We start from the raw sequence: 27,183 nt of genomic DNA, 5'->3' as shown, positions 1-27,183 counted from the left end.
TGCAATGAAACGAAAGGTATAATGACGACATCGCGAGTCAGGGAGTTTGAAACTCAAGATCGATTATTCTTGAGTTGTCCCGCCAAAATCAGATACTTGTTTATTGTTTTGATTTGATTATGATATCGTCGATCCATCCCAGGTAGTGGATCTTTGATTTGAGTCGTTATGATTATGATATGAGATGATATTGAATTGATTCTATGCCAAGGTCGGAGGGTGACCTTATTTTCGAATCCGAAAAGATTTCGATAGATGGATATCCATGTCAAGATCGGATACGAATCTTGATGGCAACGATGATATATGAATCAATTCTTAATCAAGATATGCGTTATTTACTCTATTGTTGAGTCGTTTACAATTAGAGTTGATATGAATTTATTTAATGCATTTATATGTCGATTATACTGGGAATGTTTTCTCACCGGAGTTTATCCGGCTGTTGCTTTGTTTTGTATGTGTGCATTGCAACAGATGGGGCAGGATCTAGTCTGAGATGACGTTGATAGCTCGGGAGCAAGACTTAGCATGTGTGAACTCGGGTTTTAAGCAGAAGAATGGTAGTTAGATAGCATTGAATTTGACATGAAACTTGTAATTTAGAAGCTCACTTTTGAGACTTGGTGTAGCTTGTAGTTTCATGCTTTTTATGCTATTCGTTTGATGTAATACACGCATGATTTGTTACTTGACACTACATACTTGTTTATGTGCATGAGTTAGAATTGATAAACCAATATTTGAGTTGATATTGAATTGATTTGGGATTGGATTTTTAGCTTTGACAGCAAAATAATTTCTGCTGTTTTTCTGGGCAGAGAGGCCGCTAGATCGGTTGAATCTTACCGATCTAGCGAGGCCTGATTTTTTCCAAAACAGAGAAGCTGAAAAATGTGCCCGCTAGATCGGTAAGATCTTACCGATCTAGCCGAACACTATTCACAAAAAAAAAATTTGAGTATTCTTTTTATATATGATTAATGAGTATTCTTTTTATATATGATTAATTGTTATTAATCATTAATTGCCCTAAGATGAGATTAGCAACCCGAGGTCGCCACAATAGGAGTCATCCAAGAACTTGGATGTGATGTTGTTTTAAGAATTTGACTCGAATACGAGGACTACTCTGTGATGAATGACTTCATCTGTGATGGATTATGTCAGACGCTAAGGATTGTACAGAGCTATTTGAGATATGAGGGATGCATGGCATATATCCATAAAGCCTTGGTGGTTGTCCAGGTGGGTTATCGTGGTAAGCTACCTTAGTCTTGAATTTTTGCACAATCTTAGCGAGGGATATAATCAGAAGCGTGTCCGAAGATTGTGGAAATCTTTGGGATTCTTTAGTGTAATATTCTTGGACTTGATGAATCACGATGTTCATCCTGAATGAATGAGGCAAGGATAGTGAGTCCAGTGTTTGCGCTAAGTACTGTCTGATATTTTCAGAGGTTGAACGTAGGATTTTCCATGGGATGGAAATGGTCTAGGTTGATAGATTGCGAGCAAATCTTGGGCGAACAAGACAATGATTGGTAGTGCTAAAGTGGTACGGGATCTGTACTAATGACTACTAGTGGCTATTGGCTAACTCTGTTAGAGTTAGGTTGATTAAGTTCAGTTTACGAGGCAGCTATCAGTAGTAAGGCACGAGATTGTGTCGATAGGCTAATAATAGCTATTTTTTGGTTATCAAGTATGTGTGTGTTGAAACCAAAGCGGTTTGGGTATTCCAAGTGTTTGAAAATAGTTCTTCGTGCCAGCTGAGTCATGGTTATTGATTGAGCCACGTAGGTTTAGATGATCAGTGGTTGTCTGATCGAACGAGTACGAGCATCAGTAGTTCGATGAGATTGATAGGGTAAATCCAATCAGTGATGATTTGGATATAGCAATCGAGAAATACTTGGGATAGTATTTTGTCGCTTAGTACTTAGGAGATGAGTACTTGGTACAGTCTCAGAGCAGGTGATGCTTTGGAATCTCTAGGTTTTCGAGAGACGAATCTACCGAAAGATTACAATTGACTTGTATGGTCAAGTTAGGTGTTAACTTGACAGGAAAAACAAGCGAAGGAATTGGTAGCTCACCGGATAGTGTTCTTGTGATGATGTCTTAGTATACCGTTGATTTTGAGATCCAACGAGAATTGTGTACTCGTATGGACATCAGGGGTGACATTAGCTGGGATCTAGTTCTCAAAATCCAGCAGAGTGTGTCACTAATTTCCAGCATGTAGTGCATGAGTTCATTGGGATGATCGAGGCAGTCAATGATCGACTTAGTAGCCAACGAGGTTTGCCTTTGGACTCGAAGATTTCGCAAGATCAGGACGGATCGAATTTGTTATTTCCAGTCAGTGAGTCACATCCGTGCAGACTGTTTGTCAAGGATATTGCGTTTCAGCAATGGACGATAGTCAGAGGTGTTTTGTGTGACAAGTTACTTTGAGCGTAAAATTTTTCCCGGAGTGGCTAGGGAATCCATGAATTAGTCCTTTCAGTGCTAAGGCTAATGCGTTCAACAAAGGCGCAATTTGATTGTTGAGAATCCGTTGGGATTTAGTTTTCCAGGACCTTTATTTTCAACCTTGGGAGGTTGGGACGAGCAATGATGGTATCATCAGAGACTCCGAGGTGAGTTATACCAGGTGCAATGACTGTCGAGTTTCGAGACGGAATAGGAAGCATTTCCATATGTCTGTGCACTGTGGAATGTCCCGGTCGAGCATATTGGTGGAAGCTTGTCTTAGTCTTGATGAGCGTACAGTGATTGTGAGTATGTATAACTATCAGGAGGATGTCCATCGATTGGAAATTAATGAGGTGAATAACCTAAGGTCAAAATGATATAGATCATCGGAGGCGCGATGATTTCCATTGCAGTGTATGCGTGGTTCCACAGGCCAATGGCTAGGAGATGACTTAGCGTCATTATTGGCTAGCGATGATAGTTTTCATCAGGGAACAATGCTGAGTTATACTAAGAAACATGAACTGTGATTGGTACTAGACTGGATGGTCAGATTTCCCAGTAATTTCTTGGGAAGCTCGTTCGCTTCGGTGGAGCATGGGAAGGATGACCAGTTTGGAATCATGTTAAGCAGTTATGTTGGAGTATAGCTTTGTGTCAACTAGGTTCTCGTGATAAGAAATTCGGAATTCGCTGTGACAGCACAGTGTTGGGAATGGTGTTTCCTGACTAGAGGTGTTAATCACAGAGAATTTTTGGAACCATTAGATGATTAGATTTGATTAGTGATTCGACGAATGTCTTAAGCCGGTCAGGTTATGACTTGGTCTTTGTCAGTCTAAGATTTTTTCTTTTGGACGATGATCTTGATCAAGCGGGTGTTTGTATCCTTTGTGATCAGTGAAATCTTAGGCAGAAGGGAAGGTGTATCAGTGTTGTGATACGCTAGTGCCAGATGAGTTCGACTATCAACCATTAGCGCAGTAATCTTTAGTCAGAAGAATGCTAATGTGATTCAGAATTAATGGAGCTTACTGATAATTCGACAAAATTCTGAGTGTGTCGGAATATATTTCGACCAGATACTCAAGCAAGGGTCTTTAGTATGTTCTCTAGGTTTTACCCTAGATTTCGAGGATGAAATCTTTTAAGGGAGGGGGGGGGGGGAGGAGAATGTAGTAACCCGTATCCGTAATTAAAGATTAATGACTATATTAATCATGTGATCATGTTTCAAATTATTAATACATGATTAAGGAAGTTTTTGTTGGATTAACGGACTTCGGAAATGGATTCAGAATTATCAGAAATGGCCCGAAGGGTGACCAGGAACGGAAGCAACGTTCACGATCGGAAGCAGTGCTCCGGCAGCTGATGTCATCCATGACGTCAGCAATATGACGTCATTGCTTACGTACTTGATGGGACATCGGAAGCAACGAAGAGAAACGGACGCAACGTTCGTCAGGCAGAACGGACGCAACGATGGAGAACGGAAGTTCCGTTCCGAGTCTATAAATAGAGGGTCCGAGAGCTCATTTTTGCACCTCTCTCCTCGCTTCTCTCTCGACTCCTAGGCCTTCTAACTCAGATCTAGGGAGATCTAGGCGTCCTATCGGGATTCTGGAAGTGGCGCAGCGATCTAGACGTCGTAGCGGAGCTGTGGCCTAGTTTTGAGGCTATCGACAACAAAGGGCTGACGACGGACGCAGGTATAGCTTTGGCTTCCTAAAAATATTTAGGAGTATGCAATAGCTTAGTTAAGACTTTTAGAGCTTAATTAATGATGCATGGGTATCTGCATTTGTAGAGTTGATGGTAGGCTTGGAACCTAAAGTGGGACTGCTAGGACTGCCTGTAATAAGGTACGTAAGTACTGACTGAGATAGCCAGCGGGTTTTGCATGCTTATATGTTGCATTTTTGTATCATATTATTATGCAGCATGTGCATATCATATTGTGCCTGTCCATCTTTTGAGATGAGCCATGTAGGGCCGCTCAGCCCTGTTCGGACGATTGATGTCGAGCGCCCCGCGACCGACGGGTTATCCGGCACTGGCATCTGTAAGACACGGTCTACATCTGTTAGGAATGAGCAGTGTACACAGAGTTTACTCCCCGGGTTGTACCACTCATATCCTAGGCACCATTACTGAGCAGTGTATACAGTTATCCCAGATATGGATACCCTGTCATTTGTATGCATCATATTTGTATGTTTTACTCATGCTTTCGTATTGAGCTTAGAGCTCACGTCCAGTCTTTTCTGTATACCTGGACACCCCATTCGACGGGGCAGGTGTAGGTGCAGGATTGAGCACCAGGAGCTTGAAGTATCCAGTGACCATTGAAGACAGCAGGAGTAGCTGTAGTTTTTGCCCTTTAGGCTTATTTATTCGATTGGGTTGTATAATCGAATTTGTTTAACCGGTTGTATTCTGCCGGTCTGCTTTTATTTAAGTCTTCCGCAGCGATTTATTTAATGCATGCTTAATTATGCTCTTAAACTCTGATTAGGTAGTGGATCGGAGTTGGGTCGCTACAGATATATATTTACATTTACGTCATATTTACATATGCATGCTAAGTCCATGTTCAAGTATGAAAGAAAATATTTTTAGGAACAAAGTGAGATGATTGTGACTATAAAAAGTATGGGTTTGGACGGGCTAGGAGACGTTCTGGCTTCCCTTACCAAATTTATGGGTTTGGACGGGTTGGGAGAAATCCTAGCTTCCCTTACCAAGTATGGGTTTGGACGGGCCGGGAGAAATCCTAGCTTCCCTTACCAAGTATGGGCAAGACGGGCTGGAAGAAATTCTGACTTCCTTGCGGCATAGTGCACTGCAGCCATGATCATGATCGAAATCACAGAATCATAATTCAAGGATCTAAGTTCAAATATTTATGTCTATGTTCCAGAACAGTTTATTCAGTTACAGTTACAGTTCAAAATATTTATGACTATGTTTCAGTACAGTTTATGCAGTTACATTGATTATTTATGACTTAGCCATGCATATGTTATATTCATGTTCATTCATTTTAGAAGTCTATTTTGTTTAAAGTAAGGGCACAAAACAAAGGTATTTTTAGTATATGCTACTTTAAACCTACGTGTGCGTGTGCTTGTATTTACGTAGTACTCGTTATCCCCTCATATTCTTGCTGAGTCTTTTAGACTCACTACACTTATTGTTTTCAGGTGAGGAGTATTTCATTTAGATCGAGGGGCAAGACTATCGAGTGGACTGCGATGCGGGCACGGCACATTCCTCCGACCTATGCTCGTCTTCCGCATAGTTACTAGAATTTATATGTTATGAAGCATTTATTTGCTTATTTGTCAAATGTATATGAAATGCTTAGTAAGAATTGTTTTGGGCATGAAAACATTAGATTTTTAAACACTTTTGGATATTTGTTATGTGGAATCTCTTCCTTGGGTTCTCTTTTTTTTTTTCGGTTTAGTTTACTTGTGTCGTCGGTTGTTTATTTCTTCCATTTTATTTTGTTTGCTGTCTGAGACAGACGGATTTTCACTTAAACAAATAGGTCATGCCGAAATTTTTATAAATTTTTTTGAAAAATCCGCATTTTATTTAATTATTACTTATGTTGAGTCAGGGTCGTTTCACAACTATTGCAATGTTTTTAAATATTTTAAATGAAAAAAATGAAACTTAATTAGTGTAGAGAAAATATTATTGCATACATTTAAAATTATAAAGGATATAAATTTTTTTTATTTACATGTTTATTATATTTATATTTATATTTAGATATCATTCATATTATATTCAATTTTTTTTTATACAGTTTTAAACTAAGTCGCGATTAAATTAATTTCGAAAGATTGAACAAAATATGTACAAGTGTACATTAACGAATAATTATCAAATCTTCAATCTTCTATTTTATTTATAAACTCACATTTAATTACAATTTAATGAGCTCAAAATTCACACTTTATATTTATAATAAAAATAGAAATAGTTAAATAAATATAATTAATATATCCATTACATACTAATTTATTAGTTTTCAGTTTTTAAATATATATGCATTGCAATTTAAGCAGTTTGATGCATCCTAAATTTGATGATTGTGTGGAAAGTCAAATTGAAAAAATCTAATATTCTTTAATTTCTATTAATTATTTTTTATTTGTGAAATCATCGAATAAAATTTATTTTCAAAATGTAGTTAATATTATGGTATTTTTTTGTATAAAGTTTGTTTTTACGTCATTAATGAAAAACATGCATCGATCTCATAAATATAATAAGAGTTCATGTTTATAAATGAAATTGAAAATATTTTTATAAATTTAAAAAGTAAGGGGAGTGAAATGGAGTGAAAACTTCTATTTTTTAAAATTTTATTTTATTACTCTTTATATAATTAATTTTATATATATAATTTTTTTTTGGAAAGATTCATGTTTGAATCAATTTTAGACTATTAAATATATTGGATTTAACATCAGGTTTCTATAAATATAGTCTAAATATATTGGATTTAACATCAGGTTTCTATAAATATTGATGTAAATCAACATATACTTGATACTACAGGATAGGGGTTGAGTTCAACCTAGCACATGGGTATTACCCCAATGATAGATCTAATATCTCATGATTTACCATGTCAACAATATATAATTAATTACGCTTATGTATAACCATTAGATACATGATTTGGGTATTATCCATGTGGTAGGATCTCATTAACAATAATACAGTTGATATCATATCTACCATCATGCGTTCGATTTCAATAAATTTAATGACATTGGGGCGGTTGTACATTTTTATAATGATTTAAATTGCACTATTAATTAGCATATTATATATATATATATATATATATATATATATATATATGAAAACAATAAATATTCGATCTAATTTTTTTCGACTTATCTCACTATCTAAATTTATAAAAAGTTTATAGAAATTAGCATAATTTTTGAATGATATACTATTAATTTATTTAAAAAAACTAACGTAATATGTATACTGAAAAAAACTAAAGCTAAAAATGGAAGGAAAAAACTGTATTTTTTGCATATAATTTTGTCATTTTGAGATTTTATAATCTTGTAATAATCTTTTAATTTTTGATAATTTTAGTCGTTTTTGTATTGGGACTTGGGAGTACTGATGTGGTACTATACACATCAATATCACATCAACAATTTATTGACTTCATGCGTAGTAGTCTGGTCTCATTTTACAAGATTAAATTTCTAATCATGTTTAGATTTAATAAAACATGATTAAGAGATTTTAATAAGATCTAACAGACCAAGAAATTGAGTCCAGAATGCCCAAAAAAGACTTATTGGATTTTTTTTGGCTCGGGTAGTTTGGAGGATCCGAACAAGGGTTCGAAGGGTCCGAACCCAAGGGACATCGAAGGCTCTGTTTTGGTTCGGGAGGTGGTGAGATCGGACGATCCAATCTTGGGATCGGATGATCCGACTCCTTCGGGACAGATGTTAAAAGGATTTCTACAGGTGTATCGGATGACGAAGATCAGACGATCTCAAGAGGTATCGGACCGTCCGAACTTGGCGTGCATGCAACGTGGACATCATGCAAGGATCGGACCGTCCGAAGAAGGGTTAGGACGATCCGAACTCGGCCAATAAATAGGGGTCCGGGAGCTCACTTTTGAATTGCTAAAATTCCTCTCCTCTCCCGGTAATTGCTCTATTTTTAGGAATTTGGGACTCTTTTTTTAAGAGTTGAAGTTTGAATTAGTATTTATATATATATTTAGCGGATAGTGTCTGCAGTAACGGTCAGACGGCGGAGCTCTGGCAAGGCACCCAGGGGTTTTAGCTAGGCTATGCCCATGCTCTGAGACATGCAATATCAACGGGCTGACGACGGACGAAAGTATGACTTTGTTTTCCTATAGTAAATAGGGAGTATGCTATATTTTAATTAAGGATTTTAGAGCCTAGTAGGTGATGTTTGACATGCTAGGTAATGCATGGTTATTTTATGTTGTAGTGCTGCATGGTAGGCTTGGACCTAGATGGGAGCCTCTAGGATTTTCCTTAGTAAGGTATGAAAGTATTATTCGAAATATCCAGATTGAGTATGCATGTATTATGTGGTTGCATGTTTATATGTATTTATATACAATATGTCACGATTGTATGTGTAACATCCCTATTTCACAATCGAAACGTTACTCAAACATACATACTTAAATTTGGTAAAAAAAAAATAAAAATTGCGGAAGCATCAACTTCTTTATTAAAAAGAACATATAGAAATTGCACATAATAAAATAGTATCTAAAAATCTTTGCAAACATGGACAACAACTAAAGAAAATTAAACTTGTTTGCTTCTCATCAAATAAAAAAATGTTCTTAAAACATCTCCCAAGCTAAAGCGTTCACACTCATGCATTGCCCGTTGGACCGACCCCGGCCTCTTCTTCATGCCCGGTCACATAATCATCAATATAAGCATCCACATCATCGTTACCTGCACCATTCAAGTACAGTGAGTCGAAAGACTCAGCAAGAACAGGCAGAAAAAGGATTTCCTACTTTAAAAGAAAAACATTAACTTAAAATTTCATGCAATAAACATAACTTTGATGTAGCCATAACATAAAAATATTTGAGGTGATGAAGTATGAGTAGTGTGGTAACCGTCATAACGAGCCATTCATGGTTTCCTATTGATCAACAAGCATATGGCATTACGCCCGTAAAATTTCATTCTTTGGATAGCCGCTTCGGCGCTCATCCCGAAGTTCATACCCCATATAACCATCCCGTGAGCCATGTTTGGATAGCCGCTCCGGAGCTCATCCCGAATTGCATACCCCATATAATCACCACAAGACGCATAATTCATCAAAATATTTTTCATGTATCATATCATTCATCTTATCAAATCATATCATATCATTTTCATAAACCTCGTAACATGCTCATAAAATTTCTCATGATGCTACATGCTTAAATTCCTTCAAAACATTTCATGAGAAATTAGCTTTCATGAGAAAATCACAAAATCATGCAATACATAACTTGACCGATCCACGTGAGGTATTCCGTCCGTTTCGAACCTTGAAAACTTTAACATTCTTCATGAACATTCTTAAAAATAATTAAAATACCTTAAAATATCAAAATCATGATTTTTAGGATGCAAAAAAACATAAAATGGGGTGGGAAAATCGAGCCTGAGGCGCGGCCGCGTGCACAACAAGCGCGGGCGCGCCGCCCGCTCGCTCGCTCGCAAAAGGGCGGGCGCGCTGCTTGGCAGCGCGGGCGCGCCTCCTGTGCGCACACATGCGCGACTCAGGCGCGGGCGCGCTGCTTGGCAGCGAGGGCGCGCCGTCGCGACTCATTTTTCCGAAAACTGATCTTTTCTGCACTTTTTCAAAATCACATTGCTTAGGGACGGTTTTCCATCAAAAATACCATTCAACAACATAAAAATTTCAAAATAACTTGCACCAATACATCAAACATTCAAAGATTTTGAGTCAAAAACCTTCATAACTACTTTTATCCAAAAATCTGATATATTGCATTTAAATCTTTCAAAACTCAATAAACATGAACCGAACACATCAGGAATGCTTCACGTATCACAATCAAGCAACATACTCATAAAATTTTCAAGAAACATTCATAGATCATCAATCAACACCTAGGGTTTTACCTTAAAAATACATATATTCTTGAATGGGTTTAAAAACAGTAAAAACTTGCCTGAATCGTCTGATTGGGATTAACCTGGATGGCGGAACGATCGAGCCTTGAGAAGTGGAAGAACCCTACCCTGAAGATCGCAGTGTTCGAGAGAGATTTTGAGAAAAGAAAAGTGAGCGTTCAAAATGAGTGTTCAAAAATAAATTCTGAACGCTTTTATTTTGTGAATAATGGGCTTCAACACGGCCCATTAGTTACTCTTAAAATCTTTTAAATTTTTTTTACTCTCCCACTTAAATAAAAATACACTGCATCCCTTTAAACTTAATTTAAAATATTTTCTTAACTCGTTTCAAGGCTAGAATCGTTCCTGCGATCCAAGATTAATTCCAACATGAAAACTTTAAAATCATACATATGCTTACAATTTTAGGCTTGTAAATTAATCACATAATTAAACATAACAATTAAACATTTTAAATAACATGCATTAAATCATATAATTTAATCAATTAACCGTGATTAAGCTAGTGGACATTTTGGACCTTACAACTCTACCCTCCTTAAAAGAATTTCGTCCTCGAAATTCGACTTAACAAATAGTTCAGGATAGCGTGCTTGCATATCCTGCTCGGTTTCCCAGGTAGCTTCCTCAACCAACTGGTTGCGCCATAAGACTTTCACCATTGGAATTTCTCTGTTTCTCAACCTACGAACTTGTCTGTCTAAGATTTGAACAGGCATCTCCTCGTAGGACAAGTCTGGCGTCCAATCCACTGGCTCATGGCGGATAACATGAAAAGGATTTGCCACATGCTTCCTTAGCATGGAGATATGGAATACATTGTGAGCACCCTCCAAGTTGGGTGGTAGTGCCACTCGGTAAGCTCGAGCCCCAACCTTTTTTAGGATCTCAAAAGGTCCTATATATCTTGGACTCAATTTACCCTTTTTCCCGAATCTCATAATACCTTTCCATGGTGACACCTTTAAAAATACATGGTCACCTACTTCAAACTCCAAATCTCTACGTCGCTGGTCGACGTAACTTTTCTGTCGACTTTGAGCTATCAAAATTCTGTCTCTGATCTTGGCTATCACATCTACTATTTGGGTCACTATTTCCGGTCCCAAAACAGCTCTTTCTCCAACTTCATCCCAGTGTAAGGGAGTTCTACACCTTCTCCCATACAATGCCTCATAAGGAGCCATGCCAATAGTTGCTTGATAACTATTGTTGTAAGTAAACTCCACTAAAGGCAATTTCGATTCCCAATTACCTCCAAAGTCAATCATACAAGCTCTCAACATGTCTTCGAGTATTTGGATCACTCGTTCTGACTGACCATATGTCTGAGGGTGGAAAGCTGTACTGAAAGCTAGCTTCGTTCCCAATCCTCTATGTAAACTTCCCCAAAAGTTTGAAGTGAATTTAGGGCCTCTGTCAGATACTATCCTCGCTGGTACTCCATGCAATCTGACAATTTCTCGAATGTACAGCTCTGCATACTGATTCATCGAGAAGTTATTCCTGACTTGAATAAAGTGAGCTGACTTAGTTAACCTGTCAACTATCACCCAAATCGAGTTCATCCTTCGCGTTGAAACTGGCAATCCTACCACGAAATCCATGGTGACATCTTCCCACTTCCATGTGGGTATTGGAAATGGTTTCAGGAGTCCTGCCGGTCTCTGATGCTCGATCTTCACCTGCTGGAAAGTTAAACATTCATTCACAAATTTAACAACATCCCTCTTCATTCCTGGCCACCAATATAAGGATTGCAGATCCTTATATATTTTCGTACTTCCTGGATGAATGGAATACAGAACAGTATGGGCTTCAGTCATCACTTCAACTCTCAGTGAGTCTACTGCTGGCACCCACATTCTACCTCGGTGATGAACAATTCCATCTTTGACAGTGTACAATGTACCACCCTTAGCTTCATCTTTGTTCCTCCACAACGTCAACTGTTCATCAGAAGCTTGGCCTGCACGGATTCTCTCAAGAAAACTAGGTACTACTGTTAAGGCTGCTAGAGTGCATACCTCCATTGGTTCGAATACCTCCAACCTCATCCGTTCAATTTTAGCAATCAATTCCTACTGGATTGTCAATTGGTTCAATGTCGCAGACTTGCGACTCAATGCATCTGCTACAACATTAGCCTTACCCGGATGATAGCTAATGTCACAGTCGTAGTCCTTCACCAATTCCAGCCATCGCCTCTGCCTCATATTCAACTCCTTCTGAGTGAAGAAATATTTTAGGGTTTTGTGATCAGTGAAAATCTGACACCTTTCTCCGTACAAGTAGTGTCTCCAAAGCTTCAAAGCAAAAACCACTGCCGCCAATTCAAGATCATGATTCGGGTAGTTCCTCTCATGAACCTTCAGCTGTCGAGATGCATATGCTATTACTTTATTATCCTGAATCAAAACAGCTCCTAATCCACTCTTAGAAGCATCGTTATAAACCACAAAACGACCCGTGCCTTCGGGAATTGCTAGAACTGGCGCTGACATCAGTATTTCTTTCAATTCGGCAAAGCTCTTCTCACATTGATCTGACCACACAAACTTCACACCTTTTCGAGTTAAGGAAGTCAGTGGTAGAGCTATCTTAGAGAAGTCTTGAATAAATCTCCTGTAGTAGCCTGCTAAACCCAAGAAACTTCGTATTTCTGTAGCATTCTTCGGAGCAACCCAATTCCGAACCGCTTCCACCTTAGAAGGATCGACCTTAATCCCTTTAGCTGAAACTATATGACCCAAAAATGAAATCTTCTCCAGCCAAAATTCACACTTACTGAATTTAGCATACAACTGCTTTTCTTTCAAAATCTGCAACACTGTAGTCAAGTGCTGACGATGTTCCTCCCTACTGCGAGAATAGATCAATATGTCATCTATGAAGACTATGACAAACTGATCCAAGAAAGGTTGAAACACCCTGTTCATCAAATCCATGAACACAGCTGGTGCATTGGTCAACCCAAACGGCATTACCAAGAACTCGTAGTGGCCATAGCGAGTCCTGAATGCTGTCTTCTGCACATCTGCATCTTTTACCTTTAGCAAATGGTAACCTGATAGTAGATAGATTTTTGAGAACACCTCTGCCCCTTGCAATTGGTCGAACAAGTCGTCTATTCTGGGCAAGGGATATCTGTTCTTCACTGTAACTCGGTTCAGCTCTCTGTAGTCAATGCACAATCTCATTGACCCATCTTTCTTCTTGACGAACAACACCGGTGCACCCCAAGGAGATACACTCGATCTGATGAACCCCTTATCTAGCAACTCTTGCAACTGATCCTTTAATTCTTTCATCTCGGTCGGTGCCAATCTGTACGGTGCCTTAGAAGCTGTCTTAGTTTCAGGCAACAATTCTATCCCAAATTCGACTTCCCTGATTGGAGGCAATCCCGCAACATCATCGGGAAAGACTTTCGGAAAATCTTTCACTACCTCCACTTCCCCAAGTTTCGGTCGCTGTACCTTCAGATCACCAATTAGACTCGCAAGAAATCCTGTACACCCATTACTCAATAATTGCCCGGCTGTTCCTGCAGAAATAATACCTGGTGCGCTCTTCTTAGACATAGTGAGGAACACCAACGATTTCCCATTCTGATCTTTCACAGAGACAGTTTTCCGTTTGCAGTCAATAATAGCCTCATGCCGAGTCAACCAGTCCATCCCAAAAATTGCATCGAAATCCACCATTTTCAAAACAATAAAATCTGCACACAAAACTAGACTCTGCATCTGAACCTTGCAATTTCTTACCACATTACTACTTTTTAGTTCTTCTCCTGAGGGTAACGACACACAAAATTTCGAAATAGATTCATCCGGCAAGACCCTCAATTTCATCATAAAACTAACAGACATAAAAGAGTGCGTAGCTCCTGTATCTATCAACACGAATGCAGGTAAATCAGCAATACGAATCATACCTGAGACAATTGCAGAATCTGGGTCAACCTGATCGTGAGTCATAGCAAACACTCTTCCCTTGACAGGCTCCTTTGACTGCGGGCATTCTTTGGCAAAATGCCCTGGCCTCTTGCAGAGAAAACAAGTATTGGTCCCAAGCATGCATTGACCGGAGTGTGATTTCCCACACTTCTGACAGATAGGTGCATTCGCCGGCCTTGGAGCGTTGGCGTTCGGTTGATTCTGTCCCTGAGGTCGCGCCTGATTGGGATTTTGGCACTGCTGCTGTTGCGGTCTCCTTTGAGATGGAGCTTGATACAACGCAGAACGGGCTCCCTTCCACCAAACCCGTGCATCATCACGGAACATAAAGATGGCACACCTCACACGGTCTGCATCAGTGGGCTACATGTAGTCAAAAATAGTCTCCACTGACTGCACCCATTCCTCGGCTACAAGGGGATCAGCCCCTCCTTTGAACTCCTGTGGCCCTAGATCCTTAAACTGCTTAAAGATCGGATTAGTTAATAGCGGCTGATTGTTGTTCCGTCCTCCCGCTTGTGCTTGGATTAACTGTTGAATCTGTTACCCTTGGGCTCTACTCTTCTCTTGCAACAGAGTCGCCAACCCAGCCAAAAACTGGTTGTTCTGATTGTTCTCATTGTTCGGATTCCTACGGTTAGCCATGATCCTGATGTCCATACAGTCCACATGATTAATTACGTTATTTAAACACAACATCCTACTCAATATGCATACACTATAAATCAAAAACATTATCATGCATCTTAAACAATCCATAACATAAAACTTACAGACATGAAGACGAAGCATAGGGTCGTGGCGAGAATGCATGTGTGCGACAAACCCAGAGCAAACTTCTCTGATACCAAGCTGTAACGTCCCTATTTCACAATCGAAACGTTACTCAAACATACATACTTAAATTTGGTAAAAATAAAAAAAATTTGCGGAAGCATCAACTTCTTTATTAAAAGGAGCATATAAAAATTGCACATAATAAAATAGTATCTAAAAATCTTTGCCAAACATGGCCAACAACTAAAAAAAATTAAACTTGTTTGCCTCTCATCAAATAAAAAAATGTTTTTAAAACATCTCCCAAGCTAAAGCGTTCACACTCATGCATTGCCCGTTGGACCGACCCCAGCCTCTTCTTCATGCCCGGTCACATAATCGTCAATATAAGCATCCACATCATCGTTACCTGCACCATTCAAGTATAGTGAGTCGAAAGACTCAGCAAGAACAGGCAGAAAAAGGATTTCCTACTTTAAAAGAAAAACATTAACTTAAACTTTCATGCAATAAACATAACTTTGATGTAGCCATAACATAAAAATATTTGAGGTGATTAAGTATGAGTAGTGTGGTAACCGTCATAACGAGCCATTCATGGTTTCCTGTTGATCAACAAGCATATGACATTACGCCCGAAAACTTTAATTCTTCGGATAGCAGCTTCGGCGCTCATCCCGAAGTGCATACCCCATATAACCATCCCGTGAGCCATATTTGGATAGCCGCTTCGGAGCTCATCCCGAAGTGCATACCTCATATAATCACCACAAGACGCATAATTCATCAAAATATTTTTCATGTATCATATCATTCATCTTATCAAATCATATCATATCATTTTCATAAACATCGTAACATGCTCATAAAATTTCTCATGATGCTACATGCTTAAAGTCCTTCAAAACATTTCATGAGAAATTAGCTTTCATGAGAAAATCACATAATCATGCAATACATATGTAACACCCCGTTTTTATCTTAAATGAGTTTATTTGAGTTAATCGGAGATTTCAGAGTTCACGAGCTGACTTGATTTTGATCAGGGTCCTTTTTGCAAATTTTGGAAATTTTGGAGACTAAAACGCAATTATTGGATTTTATATATTATCTACAACTTTATTGGATTGAGAATAGTCTCTTATCCTTCCTCTCCTTCCCTTCCATCGGCTAAACTCCATTGAAGATGCCTCTTGGAGCTTTTGAGCTTCCAGAATCCAGTCCGAGCTCGATCCGTCCGTTGGAAATTATTTTTGAAGGCAGATTAGTGATCACTGTAGTGAGAGCTCCATTATACCGTAAGTATTTCTCCGATCGGATATGTTTTGTTTTTCGGAGGTTGTTAGAATCGATCTAGATTCTAGTATGTTGTTTTTGGCAGAGTTCTGATCGTTTATTATCTGTCGGTTTTGAATTTGAGCGACGTTCGGAATTGTTATGATTTTTGGAAGCCATTTTCGAAAATCATGGTTTTGAGATTTGTTGGGTTTGCCTTGTTAGGGTTGTAATTGGCTTTGATATGAGTTGATATCGCTATTGAACTGCTGTCTGCGTTGTCGGTTTGTTCAGTTATAGCCGTTATGCCGTCGGTTTGAGTTTTGGAGATTTGAACCGTTTTCGAAGTTGTTGAACTTGGCTTGTAAGTCGATCATGGTAATTGATCTTTGATTTGTATCTGAACAGATTCGTTTGGAGTTTGTCAAGCCAGAGTTAACAACATTTTGATCGTCAAGAGTTGGACGAAGATCGGTAACGAGTTTTACCTTGAACTGTTGTTGTTGTTTAGGTTGTATAGTTGTTGATACAATCTTTTGTTGTAGCTTATCCAGAGTAGGATCTACGGCATTGAAAGGTAAAAGCAGTCATCGTAGCGGGATAGCATACTCGGGATTGTTGGTTCTCGAGTTTCCCTTACAAATCACATATTGCATCAATACTTGTTCTAGCATGTGAAACTTGTATTTTGGTTGTTATTTGAGTTGTTTATGTGGCTTATGTTTATGTTTTGATATGCATTCATCTCGAGCCAATCTTGTTTCTAGCGGGCAGAACCGCCCCTTTTTGTTTAGACGTTTGGGAACTATGATTGAGTGGCCTAGGTCGTAGTCGTTTCGCCTGATGCTAGCATACTCATTATAGTTGCTCAAAGTCTAGAGGAGTGGGATACGTGGCACCACCTCGATTGGGAGAGTCGGTGAGTCGTTACGTGATCTCATCCTCGGGATCCCAAAAGCACAGCAGCAATCCCTCGTTTATCAGATTTGATATCCCGGTTTAAAGACATGCATCTCATTACGTTGTTATTGATTTCGTCGTTGTCTTGAAAGCATGTTTATTGTTGTATTACTTGTTATGTTGCTTTTACTGGGATTATCATTCTCACCGGTTATCCGGTTGTTGCTTCGTTTTGTATGTGTACTTGGCAACAGGTGGGGCAGGACCAAGTCAGCGAAGGCCTGGTTAACATCAAGAGGGAGAGCTAGTAGTGAGACTCGGTTTAGAAGTCGTGTCAGCATGTCTACCTAGTATATGTTAGAACATGTTTAGTTATCGAACTTCGTTGTTATGTTGTATTGATTATGCGAGCCTTGTCGACATGTTATCATCACATATTCTATATTTGGAGCGGTTGTATAACTCCAGTACTTTATGCATTAATTGGAGAGTTTGGGATTGTAATGCATGATTATATTTTGTTGTTATCAGACTCAAGTTTCTAACATGAAATTCTGCTGTTTTTGGCCCTGTTTCTGTCGCCGCTCGATCGGAAATATGTTGCGGATCGAGCGAGGGCATTTTGATGCAGTTTCTATTTTGAAATTTTGTGGCTCGCTCGATCCGCAAGATCTTGCGGATCGAGCGAGGGCTGGTTTTCTCGGGTAGAACCTTTTAAGTTTTTGGCTCGCTCGATCGGTAAGATCTTACCGATCGAGCGAGGCACTATTAAAAAAAAAAATCTTTATTGCTTTTAACCTTTGGTTATTGTATGCCTTATTGTTGTTTAATCCCGAGATTAGTTGTTTGGAACCGAGGTCTCACATTAAGTGGTATCAGAGCGTTAAGATTCTTGGTCGAACTAGAGTGAGCTGGTAGATCGAGTCTGCGTGTATTGGCTCCTCGCATGTGTTTGAATTATTTTAACTGTGTACTTAATTCCATGCGAGCATGCTTTAATATTGAGAATTATTGAATTACATGGTTATGTGATTTAATTTATAAAGCATGATCTACTTGAGATATAACTGTTTCTGTTATCGACTGGTATCCGGTATTCCAAGCGGTTGTAAGGGCACTGATTGTAGCGATTGAGATATCTCGTGTCCTAACCTTTGATTATCAGATGGGTCCTCGTCGAGTGATAAAAAGAAACACACCACCAGTTATTCCTACGACTGAGCAAGCTAGCACTGAAGTTGATCAGTTGGATGCTTCAGCGACTCCTATGGAAACCTTGCTGAAGAGGTTTCAGTCGTTCAATCCACCGTTGTTGATGGGTTCGAAAAATCCAGTTGACTGGGAGAGTTGGTTGGATGATATTGATCAGCTATTCGATTCCATTGATTACACAGATGACCGCAGAATCAGGTTAGTCATTCATCAGCTACGTGGGGTTGCTAAGAGCTGGTGGATCATGACAAAGAAATCAATGGAGAGTAGAGGTACGGAAGTTACTTGGACTCTTTTTAAATCTGAGTTTTATAAGCGGTTTTTTCCTATCTCGTATCGCAAAGATAAGAGAGCAGAGTTTGCCAATCTGAGGCAAGGGAATCTTAACATTGAAGAGTACGTGGCTAAGTTTGATAGTCTGTTGCATTTTGCACCGCTAATTGCCAGAGATGAAGAAGCTAAGGCAGATCAGTTCATCAATGGTTTGAACCCCGATGTCTTCATGTTGGTAAACACCAACAGGCCTAACAACTTTGCGGATGCCATGAATCACGCAAAGGGAGCAGAAGCAGGCTTGTGGAGGCAAAGAGGTAATCAGGTGGCACCTCAGCAACAGAGGCGGTATCAGAACCAACCGTCTCAGTATCAGAATCAACCATCTTAGCATCAGAACCAACAGCAGAGGTATGAAGGTGGTAGCAGTGGGGGAAACAGAAAGGATCAGTACAAGGCAAGAGGTAAAAAGTTCAAAAGGCAGGGGAACAGTTCGTCTAGTTCCAGTGGTTCCCGACAGTTTGGTTCAGGACAGAGCTCTGGATCATCATCCTTGTACTGTAGCAAGTGTGGAGGAAGACACTCACCGGATCAGTGTTTGGGAGTCTTTGGCAATTGTAACACCTGTCAGCAACCGGAACACTTCTCTAAGGTGTGCCCATAGCGTAACAGAGATAGAGCTCAGAGTGGGAGTTCGTCTAGACCTGCAGCTCAGCCTGAGAGGCAGTCTCCTGCAGTTCACTCTTTCCAGCCCCAGCAGCAGAACAGACAGGGGGGTAACCCTACTGCAAACCAGCCCCCGAGACAGCAGGCACGAGTTTTCGCCTTGACAGAGGATCAGGCTCAGGCAGCACCTGATGATGTTATAGCAGGTAACTGTTCGATTTTTGGTCATTCTGCTCATGTTTTGATAGATACAGGTGCTTCCCATTCCTTTATCTCTGAGAAATTTGTGTTATTGCATGCTTTGCCTACTGAGTTGTTGCCTACAGTAGTAGCTGTTACTTCACCTTTGGGTGGAGGAATTGTTTCTGTCAGATTAGTCAGGAACTGTGAACTGTGTTTTGAAGGAAATCTGTTAGAATTCGACTGTATTGTACTTGGGCTGTCAGATTTTGATTGTATTGTCGGTATAGATGCTTTAACCAAGTACAGGGCAACAGTCGATTGTTTTTTGAAAGTTGTCAGGTTCAGACCTAAAATGGCAGACGAGTGGAAATTCTTTGGTAAGGGTTCTCGATCTAGAATTCCTTTGATTTCAGTGTTATCTATGACTCGTTTGCTACAGAGAGGTGCAGAAGGATTTTTGGTTTATGCGGTTGATGTACTGAAATCTAGCCCAGCTTTGGTTGACTTACCAGTGGTTAGAGATTTTGCTGATGTGTTCCCGGAAGATGTTCCTGGTTTGCCACCTATTCGAGAAATCGAATTCAGCATTGACTTAGTGCCAGGTACTCAACCTATTTCAAAAGCTCCTTATCATATGGCACTTATTGAACTGAGAGAGTTGAAGGAGCAACTTGAAGATTTGATTGCCAAGGGATACATCAGACCTAGTGTATCGCCTTGGGGTGCTCCTGTTCTGTTTGTTCGGAAGAAGGATGGTTCTATGCGGCTTTGTATCGACTACCGTCAGTTGAATCAGGCTAGAGTTAAGAACAGGTATCCTTTACCCCGAATAGATGACCTTTTTGATCAGCTGCAGGGTTCTTCTGTCTATTCGAAGATTGATCTGAGGTCAGGCCATCACCAGCTGAGAGTGCGAGAGGAAGATGTTCCTAAGACCGCATTCAGAACAAGGTATGGTCGTTTTGAGTTTATAGTCATGCCGTTCGGTTTGACTAACGCTCCAGCGGTTTTTATGGGTTTGATGAACCATATCTTTCAGCGTTATTTAGATGTGTTCGTCATTATCTTTATTGATGATATTCTTATCTACTCGAAGAACCGTACTGACCATGTAGAGCACTTGAGGACCGTACTGCAGATTTTGCGAGTTGAGCAGTTGTTTGCCAAGTTGTCTAAGTGTGAATTCTGGTTGGATCGAGTTGTCTTTCTTTGTCATATTATTTCAGGAGATGGGATTTCTGTCGATCCCAGCAAGATTGAAGCGGTTATGAATTGGCCTAGACCTACTTCAGTGCCGGAGATCCGAAGCTTCATGGGTTTAGCTGGTTATTACCGTCGTTTCATCGAGGGTTTCTCGTCTATTGCCAAGCCAATTACCCAGATAACTCAGAAGAATGCGCCTTTTTTTTGGACTCCAGATTGTGAGGCTAGCTTTTTTGATCTAAAGAGGAGACTGACCAGTGCTCCAATTCTTTCTATTTCGAAAGGTACTGGAGGTTTCACAGTCTATTGTGATGCCTCTAACCGAGGCATGGGTTGTGTTCTTATGCAGCATAAGCATGTGATAGCGTATGCATCGAGGCAGCTGAAACAGCACGAGACTCGTTATCCGGTTCATGATCTTGAACTAGCTGCGATCGTCTTTGCTCTGAAGATCTGGCGTCACTATCTTTATGGTGAGTCTTTCGAGATCTTTTCTGACCATAAGAGCCTTAAGTACTTGTTTTCACAGGCAAAGCTGAATATGAGACAGAGAAGATGGTTAGATCTGTTGAAGGATTTCGACTGTGAAATCAAGTATTATCCGGGAAATTCGAATGCAGTTGCAGATGCCTTGAGCCGAAAGCTATGTTCTTTATCTCTTTCTACTATTGGTGTTTCTCAGTTGATCGATGATTGTTGCACTTCTGGTTTAGAGTTTGAAATAGATAGGGAGACTATCAAAGTGTTTGCTATTCAAGCCGAGCCGGAGTTGTTTGTTGCAATCAGAGAAGCACAGAAGTCTGAGCCGAGCATTCAGGTTTCAGTAGAGAAAGTCAGATCGGGACATCAGTCTGAATTCCAGGTTAGAGATGATGTTTTGTTGGTGAATAACCGTATTGTTGTGCCTGATATTTCGGAGTTGAGACAGCGTATTCTCCAAGAGGCTCATTGCAGTCGGTTCAGCGTTCATCCTGGAGGTCGTAAGATGTACAACGATTTGAAGATTCAATTCTGGTGGAAGAGAATGAAGAGCGACATCGCGAGGTTTGTATCTCGGTTTTTGAACTGTGAGCAAGTGAAAGCAGAGCGGAAACGACCGGGTGGTCTGTTGCAAAGCCTATCTGTTCCTGAATGGAAATAGGATCACATCTCTATGGATTTCGTCACGAAGCTACCACGATCCGTTCGAGGATGCGATGCTATTTGGGTAGTGATCGACCGATTGACGAAGTCTGCTTGTTTTATTCCGTACAGGATGACGTATCGTCATGATCAGATGGCTGAGTTGTATGTTAGCAATGTTGTGAGATTGCATGGTGTGCCGAAGTCGATCGTTTCAGACAGAGACCCTAGATTCACTTCGCACTTCTGGCATAGTCTTCAGGAGGCACTTGGTACTCGATTGCATCTGAGTACAGCTTATCATCCTCAGACGGATGGACAGTCAGAGCGGACTATTCAGACGTTAGAGGATATGCTGCGAGCGGTAGTGCTAGACTTTGGCACTAGTTGGCAGGATTCTTTGCCTCTTGTCGAGTTTTCTTACAACAGCAGCTTCCAAGCGAGTATCGGTATGGCGCCTTTTGAGGCATTGCACGGCAAGAAGTGCCGATCTCCGTTGTTTTGGGATGACTTGTCCGAGTCACCAGTTTTGGGACCGGATATGCTTCGAGATATGGCAGAACAGGTTAAGGTCATTCAGTCTAGAATGAAGCCAGCTCAGGATAGACAGGCAAAGTATGCGAATGTCAGGCGTAGACCTCTGAGTTTTGATCAGGGAGACCGAGTCTTTCTGAAGATTTCTCCGTTCAGAGGCACTGTTAGATTTGGGAAGAGAGGTAAGTTATCTCCGAGATTCATCGGGCCGTACGAGATTCTCGAGAAGATAGGCGATCTTGCCTACAGACTTGCACTTCCTCCGTCTTTATCTGGTATTCACGACGTTTTTCACGTCTCTATGCTGCGAAAGTATCATCTAGATCCTTCTCATATCCTTCAGCCTGATGAAGCCGAGTTAGACGAGACTCTGAGCTATTTTGAACGACCGATTCAGATCCTTGATCGGAAAGAAAAGCAACTCAGAACCAAGTTGATTCCGTTAGTGAAAGTGCAATGGAGCCGTCACGGTGTTGAGGAAGCGACTTGGGAGATAGAATCTGACATGAGACAGCGATTTCCGGAGTTGTTCGGATGACGTGAGTTCTTCTTACTATCTTTAGTTCTTTATTCTATCTTATGAGTTGTGGTTCTCGTTGATTTCGAGGACGAAATCTCTTCTTAGTAGGGGAGAATTGTAACGCCCCGTTTTTATCTTAAATGAGTTTATTTGAGTTAATCGGAGATTTCAGAGTTCACGAGCCGACTTGATTTTGATCAGGGTCCTTTTTGCAAATTTTGGAAATTTCGGGGACTAAAACGCAATTATTGGATTTTATATATTATCTACAACTTGATTGGATTGAGAATAGTCTCTTATCCTTCCTCTCCTTCCTTCCATCGGCTAAACTCCATTGAAGACGCCTCTTGGAGCTTTTGAGCTTCCAGAATCCAGTCCGAGCTCGATCCGTCCGTTGGAAATTATTTCTGAAGGCAGATTAGTGATCACTGCAGTGAGAGCTCCATTATACCGTAAGTATTTCTCCGATCGGATATGTTTTGTTTTTCGGAGGTTGTTAGAATCGATCTAGATTCTAGTATGTTGTTCTTGGCAGAGTTCTGATCGTTTATTATCTGTCGGTTTTGAATTTGAGCGACGTTCGGAATTGTTATGATTTTTGGAAGCCATTTTCAAAAATCATGGTTTTGAGATTTGTTGGGTTTGCCTTGTTAGGGTTGTAATTGGCTTTGATATGAGTTGATATCGCTATTGAACTGCTGTCTGCGTTGTCGGTTTGTTTAGTTATAGCCGTTATGCCGTCGGTTTGAGTTTTGGAGATTTGAACCGTTTTCGAAGTTGTTGAACTTGGCTTGTAAGTCGATCATGGTAATTGATCTTTGATTTGTATCTGAACAGATTTGTTTGGAGTTTGTCAAGCCAGAGTTAACAGCATTTTGATCGTCAAAAGTTGGACGAAGATCGGTAAAGAGTTTTACCTTGAACCGTTGTTGTTGTTTAGGTTGTATAGTTGTTGATACAATCTTTTGTTGTAGCTTATCCGGAGTAGGATCTACGGCATTGAAAGGTAAAAGCAGTCATCGTAGCGGGATAGCATACTCGGGACTGCTGGTTCTCGAGTTTCCCTTTCAAATCACATATTTCATCAATACTTGTTCTAGCATGTGGAACTTGTATTTTGGTTGTTATTTGAGTTGTTTATGTGGCTTATGTTTATGTTTTGATATGCATTCATCTTGAGCCAATCTTGTTTCTAGCGGGCAGAACCGCCCCTTTTTGTTTAGACGTTTGTGAACTATGATTGAGTGGCCTAGGTCGTAGTCGTTTCGCCTGGTGCTAGCATACTCATTATAGTTGCTCAAAGTCTAGAGGAGTGGGATACGTGGCACCACCTCGATTGGGAGAGTCGGTGAGTCGTTACGTGATCTCATCCTCGGGATCCCAAAAGCACAGCAGCAATCCCTCGTTTATCAGATTTGATATCTCGGTTTAAAGAGATGCATCTCATTATGTTGTTATTGATTTCGTCATTGTCTTGAAAGCATGTTTATTGTTGTATTACTTGTTATGTTGCTTTACTGGGATTATCATTCTCACCGGTTATCCGGCTGTTGCTTCATTTTGTATGTGTACTTGGCAACAGGTGGGGCAGGACCAAGTCAGCGAAGACCTGGTTAACATCAAGAGGGAGAGCTAGTAGTGAGACTCGGTTTAGAAGTCGTGTCAGCATGTCTACCTAGTATATGTTAGAACATGTTTAGTTATCGAACTTTGTTGTTATGTTGTATTGATTATGCGAGCCTTGTCGACATGTTATCATCACATATTCTATATTTGGAGCGGTTGTATAACTCCAGTACTTCATGCATTAATTGGAGAGTTTGGGATTGTAATGCATGATTATATTTTGTTGTTATCGGACTCAAGTTTCTAACATGAAATTCTGCTGTTTTTGGCTCTGTTTCTGTCGCCGCTCGATCGGCAATATGTTGCAGATCGAGCGAGGGCATTTTGATGCAGTTTCTGTTTTGAAATTTTGTGGCTCGCTTGATCCGCAAGATCTTGCGGATCGAGCGAGGGCTGGTTTTCTCAGGCAGAACCTTTTAAGTTTTTGGCTCGCTCGATCGATAAGATCTTACCGATCGAGCGAGGCACTATTAAAAAAAAAAATCTTTATTTCTTTTAACCTTTGGTTATTGTATGCCTTATTGTTGTTTAATCCCGAGATTAGTTTTTTGGAACCGAGGTCTCACAACATAACTTGACCGATCCACGTGAGGCGTTCCGTCTGTTTCGGACCTTTAAAACTTTAACATTCTTCATGAACATTCTTAAAAATAATTAAAATACCTTAAAATATCAAAATAATGATTTTTAGGACTCAAAAAATCATAAAATGAGGTGGGAAAATCGAGCCTGAGGCGCGGGCGCGTCGTCTCGGCGCTGCCACCGGCACGGCCGTGCACACAACCAGCGCGGGCGCGCCGCCCGCTCGCAAAAGTGTGGGCGCTCGGCGCGGGCGCGCTGCTTGGCAGCGCGGGCATGCCTCCTGTGCGCAGACATGCGCGACTCAGGCGCGGGCGAGCTGCTTGGCAGCGCGGGCGCCCCGTCGCGACTCATTTTTCCGAAAACTGATCTTTTCTGCACTTTTTCAAAACCACATTGATTAGGGACGATTTTCCATAAAAAATACCATTCAACAACATCAAAATTTCAAAATAGCACCAATACATCAAACATTCAAAAATTTTGAGTCAAAAACCTTCATAACTACTTTTACCCAAAAATCTGATATATTACATTCAAATCTTTCAAAACTCAATAAACATGAACCGAACATCTCAGGAATGCTTCACGTATCACAATCAAGCAACAAACTCATAAAATTTTCAAGAAACATTCATAGATCATCAATCAACACCTAGGGTTTTACCTTAAAAATACATATATTCTTGAATGAGTTTAAAAACAGTAAAAACTTGCCTGAATCGTCTGATTGGGATTAACCTGGACGGCGGAACGATCGAGCCTTGAGAAGTGGAAGAACCCTAGCCTGAAGATCGCAGTGTTCGAGAGAGATTTTGATTAAAGAAAAGTGAGCGTTCAAAATGAGTGTTCAGAAATAAATTCTGAACGCTTTTTTTTGTGACTAATGGGCTTCAACACGGCCCATTAGTTACTCTTAAAATCCTTTAAAAAATTTTTACTCTTCCACTTAAATAAAAATACACTGCATCCCTTTAAACTTAATTTAAAATATTTTCTTAACTCGTTTCAAGGCTAGACTCGTTCCCGCGACCCAAGATTAATTCCAACATGAAAACTTTAAAATCATACATATGCTTACAATTTCAGGCATTTAAATTAATCACATAATTAAACATAACAATTAAACATTCTAAATAACATGCATTAAATCATATAATTTAATCAATTAACCGTGATTAAGCTAGTGGACTTTTTGGACCTTACAGTATGTTGCATACATGAGCATATTGAGTCTGTTTCCTAGAGATATCCTGTAGTAGAGCGCTCAACCTACGAGTTGTTGATGGTTAGATACATAAGTCTTGTGTCAGGTCACCATGATGGTTGGACACATGTACTAGTATCAGGTCACCATTATCCATTGGGTATAGGAGCCACCTCCTGATGCGACGGTGCATCGTGCTATATACCCTGGGCCCGGTCTTTGAGTTTGTTTTTTGACCTGAGTGTCTTGGTATCCAGTTTATATGCATACATGCACGTATATATAGTGTATACTCGTACTCTCGCACTGAGCATGTTAGGCTCACTTCCGGTTGTTTTCTGTTGGCTGGATGCCCTATTCCATGGGACAGTTGCAAGTAGTTCTCCCGAGGATAGGGAGGTTATGTGGTGACCAAGGCTAGAAGGAGGGTTGACCACTAGATTTTGCTTACCCGGTATTGTTTTATTTTAAGATTCCACAGTTACTCTGATTAAAATTATTTATGATTAATTGCATGCTTAAGTATCTGATTAGTAGGTGATCACGACGCGGGTCACTACATCATGTCAGCTCTTAATAGAGAAAAGAGTAAAATTATAAAAGAATAAAGTTGATGAACTAGAACTAAAATTTAATAAGATAAATAACAAAAACCAAAAAAACAATTGTATAAAACCAAAAAAACAATTCTCCCCGTGTACTAAGATACTTCCAAGTACCAAGTCAAATGAGGAAGAAACTAGTAATTAAAGGCAAAAACGACACCGTTGTGTACGTCACTTCTGACTTAAGTTTTCGAAGCCTACCTACCAAGTACCAAATGACTGATTCTGTCCAAGAAAATGAGAAATGCCCACAAAAATTCTTCAAAATGAGGAAATAATTTTTTTTTTAATAAAAATGATAAGGATAATAAAATATTAAAAATGGGCAAAATGAACAAAT

General features: G+C 39.9%; 1 protein-coding gene across 1 annotated transcript; it reads right to left on the bottom strand.

The window, feature by feature from the left end:
• Positions 1-12,280: 12,280 nt before the first annotated feature.
• Positions 12,281-15,626, bottom strand: LOC140873085 (uncharacterized). Its single transcript, XM_073276067.1, has 4 exons — positions 15,572-15,626; positions 15,286-15,347; positions 13,467-14,524; positions 12,281-13,130 (listed from the first exon to the last, which is right to left on the bottom strand). Exons 1-4 carry the CDS (start codon positions 15,624-15,626, stop codon positions 12,281-12,283), a joined length of 2,025 nt encoding a protein of 674 aa, XP_073132168.1.
• Between the last annotated feature and the right edge of the window lie 11,557 nt (positions 15,627-27,183).

This window comes from Henckelia pumila, unplaced genomic scaffold (genome assembly GCF_033568475.1).
Source record: "Henckelia pumila isolate YLH828 unplaced genomic scaffold, ASM3356847v2 CTG_525:::fragment_3, whole genome shotgun sequence".
Classification (NCBI taxonomy): domain Eukaryota; kingdom Viridiplantae; phylum Streptophyta; class Magnoliopsida; order Lamiales; family Gesneriaceae; genus Henckelia; species Henckelia pumila.
The sequence above is the reverse complement of the archived record's forward strand: the minus strand, read 5'-3'. Positions and strand labels throughout refer to the sequence as shown.

What these genes read in the sequence shown, in the direction of transcription:
- LOC140873085 (XM_073276067.1), bottom strand. Translation starts at nt 15,626, where the DNA reads ATGCACTTCGGGATGAGCGCCGAAGCTGCTATCCGAAGAATTAAAGTT. An exon ending in AAGAATTAAAGTTTTCGGGC is followed by an intron (nt 15,348 to 15,571) that starts GTAATGTCATAT and finishes TGAATGGTGCAG; the next exon opens with GTAACGATGATGTGGATGCT. An exon ending in GGCATGAAGAAGAGGCTGGG is followed by an intron (nt 14,525 to 15,285) that starts GTCGGTCCAACG and finishes GACTACATGTAG; the next exon opens with CCCACTGATGCAGACCGTGT.